Raw genomic sequence first — 11,094 nt, 5'->3', positions numbered from 1 at the left:
AGTAATAAAGAGATTAAAGAAGGTGAGTGAACAGAGAAGGGGAGAGTGAGTCTAAGGTCTATGGTTTTCTAGTGGGCTCTCGGCACCCTAGTCTGACACTGCCCCTTAGCACCCGGCATCCAGCCAGTATTCTTTTTTTTAGGATAAACGCAGACTGAGATTCCGCCCCTACGCTTAAAAAACTGATGGTTTTGGTTGCACCCAGAGCCACTGTAGCCACAACTCAGACTTTTTAAGTGTAGGGGTGGGTTCTCGGCCGGCGTTTATTTGTGCGGCACTAGCAAAAGAGTTGGCAATTGTAGTGCAGCTGCCGAGCTGACCTGCTTAGCGACCATGCCACGTTGGCTGCCCAGATTCCATCCCTACACTGCCAGATTTAGCCAGGAGGTACTGGCAGCAGAGGGTTATTTATGAGCAGGGGGGCAGATTTTTAATTTACCATACTGGCACCCAAGGGCCATTCACACCAAATGTAAAATGTATGTGAAATACAGCCCTGGTGTATGTTCTCCCCATGCATTGTCCTGATAAAACTGCCCCTGCTGTGATATTGTGATAGGCACCTTAGATTGTAAACTGCACTGGCCTAGGGAAACAATGGGATTGATATATAGTGATGTATAATCTATATAAATCTATATTTTATTAGCCCAGCCAGCTGAGTAATGAGCAGGATTATCTCCAGACAATCCCCACAGATGAACCATACTTACTGTCTGTCCTGTTTCTCCCAGGACTTCAAACAGATCAATTTACCCTCCCAAAGCCCACTATAATATACAAGTATAGGATCTATTATCCAGAATGCTTATGACTTGCGGGTTTTCAGACAAGTTATCTTTCTGTAATTTGGATCCTCATACCTCAAGTCTACAAAAAAAATAATTTAAAAATTAAAAAAAAAAACACAACGGGAATGTTTTGCCTCCAATATGGATTAATGTAGCTCAGTTGGGGTATTGTTTTATTATTACAGAGAAAAAAAAAATAAAAAACAAATTGATTTGGCCTTCCTATGTTAATCTAAATCAGGGCTGTCCAACTGGCGGCCCACTTGTCTGGCTGCTTTGATGGCTAACCTTTGTGTATTACCTTTAAATGGTATCAGTACTGAGATTAACTGCCCCCCTGCATTGCTCACACCTCAGATTCAGGCTGTAATCCCCCTGTATTGTTTAATCATGTAATCCCCTGTACTGTTCACACCTTTTAATGCCTTCATTGTTTTCCCCCTGCAGTGTTCACACCTCAGGCTCTGGCTGTAATCACCCACATTATTCCCCTGTTCACACCTCAGACATTCCCTCTGACACATCCAGCATTGTGTCACTGTATGCTGCCTGTGTGTGCAATAGGGCAGGCATAGTATGGCACACATAGGAAGGGGAGGGCAAGCATAGTATGGCACACATAGGCAGGGGAGGGCAAGCATAGTATGGCACACATAGGCAGGGGAGGGCAAGCATAGTATGGCACACATAGGCAGGGGAGGCCGGCAGAGTATGGCACACACAGGAGGGGTAGGGCAAGCAGTACTCTGCCTGCTCTATGCCTCCCCTATGCTGCCTGTGTGTGCCATACTCTCCCTGCCCTATGCTGCCTGTGGAAGGTGAACCTGGCAGCGGTTTGTTCCTGGAGTTTGGCATTTGGAAATAGCCATTATATGGTCCCCAAGGGGTGTAATTATATGCTGGGGGGTTGCTGTGCTATCCACAGAAAGGGAGGAGGCATATCAATTTAAGTGTATGACATAATATAATTCTTTCATATATAAATGAAGGGCGATATCCCTTCAGTGAGCACCAACCATTGGGTTTTTGCTGTGTTGCCACCATTAATGTGGGGATGGTCTTAAAAGCTCTTGTGATAGCATGGGTGTAGTTTGAAGTGGGTGTGGTTTAAAAAAGGGGAGTGGTCAAAACTGGCTTCCATTATCGGCCCTCCACCATGTAGGCAAGAAAAATTCCGGCCCTCGGTGCCACAGAAGTTGGACAGCACTGATCTAAATTATTAGAGTCAGAATCTTGGCAGCACTATCTTTTGCTGAATGCTGCTGCTCCCTAGTGGCCAACAGGGGTTATAGACACTAAAAACAACGCACTGGAGGTCATTTATAAAACACCCGGCATCTTTGCACCTAGGCAGTCACCCATGGCAACCAATCCCATTTGCTTTCATTGTTATACATGTAGCTGGCTATAAAAGTTAACCACTGATGATGCGTGACTGCCCAGGTCTGAATGAACCCCACTAGGACCGTTAGTCTAATATCCAACAGAGCAAGAACTTTGCATGACTTTGGAAAGCCGAAGCGATGTGGAGGCCTTTCCACCAGCGACTTCTATTTAGGCATTTTGGAGTGGTTAGTTGCCCACGGTATTAGAGATCTATTCACTTAGTGGGCTGCTACTTTACAATAGAGATGCATCATTATGTTTAACCTTCCCATAGACATAGCAGCAGACAGTCCCACTTCTCATGTTTCAGAATTCTGCGGGCAGCCAATCTGTCTTCAGCAGCGGAAGCCAATTGGAAAGAAATAAATATAGCACCTAAGAGCTCTTATGTAAAACCCGGGACTAGACTGGGGTAATAGGAAATGTAGGGGTTATGTAATAAAAAGCACTAAGGTCTGCCCAGGAGCAATAACCCATGGCAACCAATAAGCAGCTGCAATTTACTGGTTACCTGTTTAAAAGGAAACATCTTATTGGTTGCTATGGGTTACTGCTACTGGGCAAAATTAGTGCCTTTTATTACATATGAGAGATATGGTTTTCATATTCAACTTATAAATATATATCTGTGCCTTTATGAGCACCTACAAAGGTCCCATCATAAACTATGGGCCTCTCAAAGTACCAACGACCTGAGAAAGGAGCACAAGTCTTTTAATATGATGTACCTTCATTTATCTGGGCTTCCCTTTCCTGGATATCCCATAATGAGATGGCAGAAGGACAGGACTCATTGCATATATAAGTAATGTACAACAGTCTAATACTGAGAATCTGTCCGACCAGCCTCTCGGCATGAAAGATATACCGTTAAGGGGAAGCTAAAAGAAATGGGAGTAAACAGATTAAAGGCCCAAATTATGCAATAATAATAATAATAGATGTTCCTGTTGAACACTAGCTCTCATTGGCTGGTAAAAGTAGATGGGAGTCAGGATTTTGTAGCGGCACTTATTGCAAATCCTTCTTCCGCTATCTTTGTATTCCCCCTTTTCTCTACTGTTCCCCCTTTTGGAAAATCAATAAAGAGATATTTAAAAAAAAAAAAAAGGATGAGGAGTTGTAGTTCAGTCAGACGTAGCCTGTCTCAGGCTCTAAGGGGTTAATTATATCAGATACAGTCTGCAAATTAAAAATAATGCCCACAACCATAACCTTCGGAGCTAAAATATAGGTCCATCAGTAATACTGGAAGGTATCCTACACCAATAAGTCCTTCCAATAAGCGCAGGCCCCCCAAAGCCATTGGTTATAGAAATACAGGCGGGACGTTTATCTACTGAGAGACCTGAAGAAGAGATCAGTGCAATGAGCTGAGGGTCAATGAGGTTCCATGTGGGTGCTATGGGAGCCATACTCGCTCACTGGCGTTCTTCAGACAATGCCGGCAGCAGGTCGGCAACAGAGTTCACATAGTAATCAGGAACCATAGAGAGGGCCCCACTATCCTGATAAGACTTTGCATCCTCCAGGCTGGAGAAACCAGTCAGTGTGAGGAGGGTACGGATGCCACAAGTGGAACCCATCTGGATATCCGTGTCCAGGCGGTCTCCCACCATCACAGTCCTAGCTGGGTCCAGTCCGCAGTCCTTGACGACACAATCATAGAGGAAGGAGCTGGGTTTCCCAATGACTTGAGCTTTGCGGTGAGCAGCCGTCTCCACAGCTCGTACCAGGCAACCGGTCCCTGGGAGAAAGAATAAAAGTTTGTGCCAAGTCACGTTGACCTGAAGACCAACTGCAATTTTGCTTATAGTACATCTACATTCAGCAAACTAAGGGGAACATATAACACAGTGGATCAGTATATAGCACTGCTGCCTTGACTGTGCCCTGGCTGGAATCAAACTCAGGACCCCAGAGCCGGGGTGCTATGTTCAATTCAAACCAGGGCCACTATCTACAAGGAGTTTATAGGTTCTCCCCACGTCTGTGTGGGTTTCCTACAGGTACCCAGGTTTGCTCCCACACTCCAATAACATACAGGCAGGTTAATTAGCTTCTGGTCAAACTGACCATAGTGTGTGTGAATGTGATGTGGGACAGGGGCTGATGGGAAAAATATACAATCTCTGTAAAGGGCTGCAGAACTGTGTCTGGAATATAATAATACCAGGAAGTAAAAAAAAATGTAGTGTCAAGAGCAGGTTTGTCCTACTACATTATACATCGCTGAAAATAGAAAGAATTTCACTTTGATCAGAACAACCCCCTAACCCCACGCCCTCAAACCAGGTTACGTTTCTGCTATTTAATCTACCTATTTATTTATTGATAGTGTCTGTGGGCCTCACCCTATACACGTTCTTCCTGGGTATATGTGAGCAGTCAGGTTAAAGCGCCCCCGCCCATTACATCCCACGCCTTGTCCTATGGGCACGCAGGAGTCACAGGAGTGTTGTATAATCACACCATTTACTGCACCTCGTAAAATCAAATGGAGTCAATGCTCTGACCGCCAACTGTGTTTGGGCAAATAGCCAGGTCAAGTGGGCCACTGACAGGATTGACAGCCTACACCTGTGCCCTTGGGCAGTATTTATATACACTGTGATGCAGACCTGCGGGGCATGGCCAGAGCTGCCCAACTCAGCTGGAGGTGACCTTGCAGGGTATATTTACCCACCCTGGCTTTCCTGTAAGCTCCACAGACTGGTTTGTATGGCATCGTCATCTGGATATAAAAAGGGGCCCTAGACTTTATCCTGACTTGCAACTCTAGTCATTTCATGGATCCAGCCTACAATACACTATTAGGTTATACAAAGATATCATTCACTACATGTACCATATAAGCAGTAAGAGAAGATAGTTTCCTCATTGTACCGGGGATAATACAGCAGGAACCCTATAATCATACCAGCACCCTACACCCCAGTATTACACCACTACTTCAATACTACAAATGGGTCGCTACTGCTAGCACTGACCTTTATGAGAGGGTTGCCATTGGCTTTAGAAGCAAAGGGATGGCAATAAAGTAGGCAGTGGCACATAGCTGGTATTCAATTGCCTAGTACTAAATCGTGTTAGCTACGCCCCGCACAGGCCAGTGGCAGTGAAAGGGTGTGAATAAAGAGCAAGTCTTCCTCTTCAGGATGTCACCATAATGATTTAGCAAGGGTGACCTTTCCCAACTCTGTGCTGCTGCAACCTCTGCACCCAATGATCTGTCACATATCTATGGGGAGGGGGTTAAATTTCCCTCCCAGAATAGAAGTGCAGTGTAGCAGATGGGGGGCATGGAAGTTCACATCAATTACAGTATAATTTGTGTAGCTGTTAGGGATTACTCTAATCGTGCTGAGCAAAAGCAGCTATAAATAGGTGCCCCGGCCCCCGCCAAGGTGCTTATTTTCAGCTGCCAATACTCTACAATAAAGGGCACCGGTCTATAAATGCCTTTTTACATTAATGAGCATCCTTTAGCGCATTACAATTTAGATCGTCAGCTCTACGGGACAGGGACCTCCATCCTCTCGTTTCTTTTATTCTTAACTTATTGCTGTACCTTGTATTTATTGTTATACTTTGTATTTATCTATTATTATCTTAATAACCCCCTGTTTGTATTAATGTATTCTACTGTACAGCACTGCGTACATAAGTAGAGCTTTATAAATAAAGATATACATACATAGCTGTGAAACTGATGGCCAGGGGGATACATGTGGCCCTCCATCAGACTGCAGAAGGGCCCACCCAGAGGCACAGGGGTGTAACTATAAATTGTTGAGGACCCAGATAGACTTAGATAGATAACTTTAAGTATATAAAAGATGTCATATTCCCTAAGTTTAGAGGGGCCCATAATGACTTTCTGTGGGGGCCCAATCACTTCTTTTCCAATTCCCATAAAGGCAACTCCCAGCCCCCCCACTTGCCAGTACCTGGTATGGCTCTCCCCCCCTCCAGGGGCAGCCTGGTATCGGTGTTGGTGGCGATAAAGAGGCAGGATGGATCCTGGAGGTACTGAAGAGCCCGGTTCAGTTTCATGTAACTGAAATGCTCATCGAACCCAACCACCACAGCCTTCACATCGGAGTCCCCCTGTACCGAAGCCCAGTCTTTCTGGGTGCCGGTCACATGATCAGCTCCGCAGCCCAGATGGGGGATCCCCGCAGCCCCGAATTCCTCGCTCAGTGCCCGCCCCCCAATCAGATACACTTTGCCCTTGAGTCGGGCGATGTCCCGCAGGTAGATCGCCGTGCAGTACGCGGTTCCGAACACTTCCTCCGGCTCTGCCTTGAACCCCAGGCGCCCCAGCTTCTCCGCATACATGGAGCGGGTCTTGGTACTGTTATTAGTGAGAAAAAACACGCGTTTATTTGCCCTTTTCAGCCCGTTAATCAAATCGGGCGCCCCGGGGATTGCCTCATCCCCCCGCCATAACACCCCGTCACAATCGAAAAGAACCGTGTCCACCGAGGCGAGGAAGCGCCGGGAGAGCTCCCCATTCAGGCGTGAGCACTTGGAAGCCGCCATGACTCATTGGCGCGCCGCAACCGCACTTGGTTTAAAGAGCCTCCGTGTGCTCGCATGTGATTGGCTGAGAGATTGTGGCGCCATACACGTATTGGTTGCCATAGGCTGCTAGCAAGTTCAGCAGCCTTTCAAGGATGACAGGCCAAATCTGACGTCTGGACGAGCATTTGAAAGTCTCTGCCTACAATTCATTGATTGCTACCCGGTCTTCTACCCACAATTCCAAGGGTGGGACCTGGCCCCCAACATTCACAGGGGCAACTTGGAGGGTAGTTGTCAGTTTCTGTCATGTGCAGCCAGTGGGGTTACAAGAGTTTCTGGGCCCCTCAGAAATTCATTTTAGCCCCCCACCCCAAACATCAGGTATCTCGTAAGGCATATATTAAAACTACTGCGCTAGGTTCTTTTTACACCCACCGAGCTCACTAGTGGTCACGGGATCTACAGCCCTCTGAGAAGGCATCTGTATAAACAAACCCCACCCTTACGCCCAGCTGCAGCATTTGTTGGACTTTGTAATGAGGAATAGATCATTATTCATCATTCTCTCAGTCTTCTCAGTAGGGAGACTCTGCCCTCAACACCTTTCTGATGTCACCCTTTAACTTAACCCATAAGGTAAAATTTGGCAAACTTTTCTCCCAGGTCAGTATACAGTTAGCCACATTGACCAGCAGGTGGCGCTGTCATGACAACATTTATTATAGTAGCAGTCTAAAATATATGTATTCCCACTGGCCAGTCCAACTCTGGCATCATGATAACACAAACAGGTTACAAAACTGAACAAATTGCAACATACATGATGTTGCTGGTGATGATGCTGTCGACATGCGATGGTGAAAAGTAAGTTGCAGCAATCGTAGATCCACTCAGTGTTCCTCTTCTCTCTGTCCAAGGACAGAATAGACAAGGCCCCCATTGCCTTTTACTGATATTTGAGGGACAAATGTGTATTTCCTTCCAATGCTCTTGGAGGACACACTTCTTTTTAATATTGTATTAATGTATGTATTAGCACCTCCTGTCTGGCCAGGGGGATTATATCAGTTACATTGTTATTACTGTACGATTTATGGCATGTTTATTGGGCAATTGCAGGCCTACTTTAATAAGGGGGCAAAAGGGGCAATTACCTATGTCCCTGTGCAACTTTATCATTATTAATTTTCTTTTCTGCCATCCACAGATCTGTGGGCAGTATCCAATACCCACCCCCATATCGCTCCACCCCCCTTACCTTGACCAGGAAAATAATGGCCACCACACCACTGAGCGGACAAAGGGGGCTGAACTGACTGGGCATATATATATTAGTGTAACCCCTTCTTGGCTGATACCAAGCCAACAGCATGGCTATTGTAGGTTTAGAGATGGGGTACACGCGACTCAATCCTTCAGTATGGACCTAAGTGGAAGTCACCAAATGGAGCTATGGTGTAGCGCGACTACAACCCACTGTAACTGTGTGCAGTGCAGAGTAACAAATGGGCACCTGAAGGTTCTTGCAGTTGAACAATAGAATTGGTTTATTGTCAGAGACAATCAATATGTAGGGTTAGTGCAATATACCCCATACAGCAGGTTAGCATAGCATTTCCCTGAGGACAGCACAGAGAGGGTGCACACCCGCTCCTCCCAACTCCTCTTGAGTCTGGGCAGGGTCAGTGCCACCTGGTCAGTTTGTCCACCCTTTGGAACAGTCAGGTTGGATACCACACTCCTCAGGTTGAATACCTCTAGCTGTCAGGGTCCCACAGCAACTATGGATCAGGGTTCAGATACTGTCTGCCTCCTATGTCTAAACCGTGGCCCTACACTAAGGCAACATTGCCTGTATGGAAGGGTACTTCCAACTACTTTCCTTGGTGGAGCCAAAGCCAAAACTCTTGCTTCCTTCCCTCACTTTCCTAGAAAGTGCTTGACACAGCTTACTATCTAACTGGTCCTCGTTCACAGGATCCGTATCCCTGACTTCTGTAGAGTAGATGAAGATTCTAGGGTGAAAGGCTTTACTGGGGTCCTGTTGATCCCAGGCTCACCTGGGTCAGCAGATGCAGCCAAAGAGGCAGACCCAACCCCCAGCTAAACACTATATCAGAGGGAGTGGTCTCCCTGTTAACCAACAAGACACATATGCAAAACTATAAACTGATACATGGGTCTTCGCCCAGTAACGGCATAGACTAAGGAAGTTGTAGGTTTTAAAGCCATGTTAACCCTATGGGTCCCTACATTAGAAAATACTTTTTTTCTAATTCGAGTAAATTCGCATTTAAAAAAACTGGAATGCTTGCTTATTTATTTATATGGAAAACCAGCGTGGGACTGGGCCACTGGGGCACCGGGAAAAAACCCAGTGGGGCCCGGCAACCCATACCTGATCCCTGTAGGGCGCTACACTGATCCCCGACGTGCTGCAGGTAAGTTTTATTTAGACGTGCTCGGGGGCAAACAGGTGTTACCCGACCTTCTGGCTCAGGGGCCACTGCACCCTCAATAATGCCCCCCGCTGCCTCCACCACCCCCCCCCCCGCAGGGCCTCCCCCGAGCACGCCTAAATTAAGCTTACCTGCAGCGCCAGTCTGACCCTGTGGAAAACACCTTTGAATAAAAAAACTTGAATACCTTGAATTTGCGAGTTTACAAATTAAAAAAAAAAACACTAAAAAACTTGAAAATCTCGAATTGAAAATATGGCTTGAATTTGCCTTGGACAACTCCCATTGGGTTCTACATAAACACACAAGCTTTTAGATGCCGAAGTTTTACATTTAAGTTTTCAGGGTTTTTTTTAACTTGAATTGCAGAAAAAATTTGAATTCAAACATTAATAAATCACATCCTAAGTATTAAAATAGTTACTACCCATTAGCCTAGATATTTTCATATGGCCTGAAACATGGAATATATACACTGTGTATAAGTAGGATTTACATTTTTACATCATTTTGTCAAATGGGCATTTAGCACTGGTGTAACTATAAAGGAAGCAGCAGACTCCACGGTCTCGGGGGGGACAGGGGGGCCCGGACCACAGGGTCTGCTTCCTGTATAGATGGAAGTAAATTTAAAAAATAATTGCTAAAATCCCGCCTCCCCAGCCAAAGAACAGGATCGGGGACTCGGGCAGGCGGGGGGCAGACATTCTTTCCAGTTCAATTAATCCATCATGGATCTTTTCATTGACGCCCATCTTTAGCCTACTTTTTTCTTTTATTCATTGTTAAGCCAGGTGCAGACGTACCACACAGCAGTGCAGTAAATGTTTATGTGTCACGCAAATAAATGGTATCTGATCCTGCTTTGTCTGTTGGGACACTGACTGGGATTCTGGGAGTGGGAAAAAATGTAAAATCCCTGCCATAAAGCAAGATAAGCTTCTGCTGTTAGACAGAAATGCACAGTTCCAGACACTTTTGTGCTCATTTACAAACAAAGGGGCTAAATTGGACAGTTGCATTAGGAATTATTTGGGTCTTCGGCTCTCCTCCCCTAGCTTGTTGGAGACTGTTCCATACAAATTACCTATTGTTTGCTACTGGCAATTGTACTTATGCATTTAGCACCAGTGCCTGTAAATGGGATCCTTTGTACGGGAGCGGACCCCGTGGCTGAGGGGGACAGAGGGTCAGATTCAGATCACATATTGGATCACAATCAGACTGTCTAGACTGAAAATCGAATCTATCAATGGAGACTTGAAAGGAGCCACAACTCCACTTTTGTTTATTGTCACTCTTTTGGGTTTGCATCCGGGACAAACAGATGGATGTAGTTTGGCCATCCATGTAATATTTAATATCAGAAAATACAGTATATCTCTCTTTTTGACACAAGCTTATTCAGTTGAGGGGTATATTTCCCCTTTAGGGCTCTGGCACACAGGGAGATTAGTCGCCAGCGGAAGTGAATTCGCAGTTGCCTTGAGAGGAAACTTCCGCGATTGCACTGAAATCGCGCCGCCGCGTATGCCATCCCACTGGCGATTTACATTTTCGCCAGTGGGATGGCATTTTGGGGGAGATTAGTCGCCCGCGAACATGGAGATTTGTCGCGGGCGACTAATCTCCCCGTGTGCCAGAGCCCTTAACATCCAACCTTCAGCCTGTGAGATGCTGGCCTGTGTATGGTCACCTTAAGGCAGTGATCCCCAACCAGTGGCTCCTAAGCAACATGTTGCTCACCTAGGGACCCATTCATTAACGCACGAATTTTGCTAGTTAAAAGCACGATAGGAAAACTTTGGAGTAACCATGATAATTTCTGATGTGCGAAAATTATTTTCCTGGTCGTACGAAAATATCGTGGTTGCGATCCGAAAGTCGCAAAATTTTTGGATCCAAACAATCGTAAACGGCGGAAAAACGTT

At 45.8% G+C, this 11,094-nt stretch overlaps 1 protein-coding gene across 1 annotated transcript; it reads right to left on the bottom strand.

Moving 5' to 3' along the window:
* Positions 1-937: 937 nt before the first annotated feature.
* Positions 938-6,764, bottom strand: pgp (phosphoglycolate phosphatase). Its single transcript, NM_001376921.1, is given in 3 exon segments — positions 938-1,023; positions 2,003-3,924; positions 6,128-6,764. Coding segments are annotated over 2 exon segments (921 nt in total). The 5' UTR covers positions 6,723-6,764; the 3' UTR covers positions 938-1,023; positions 2,003-3,598.
* Positions 6,765-11,094: the final 4,330 nt, after the last annotated feature.

This window comes from Xenopus tropicalis, chromosome 9 (genome assembly GCF_000004195.4).
Source record: "Xenopus tropicalis strain Nigerian chromosome 9, UCB_Xtro_10.0, whole genome shotgun sequence".
Taxonomy (NCBI): Eukaryota; Metazoa; Chordata; class Amphibia; order Anura; family Pipidae; genus Xenopus; species Xenopus tropicalis.
Note: the sequence above shows the minus strand (reverse complement) of the source record. Positions and strands in the feature narration are given on the sequence as shown.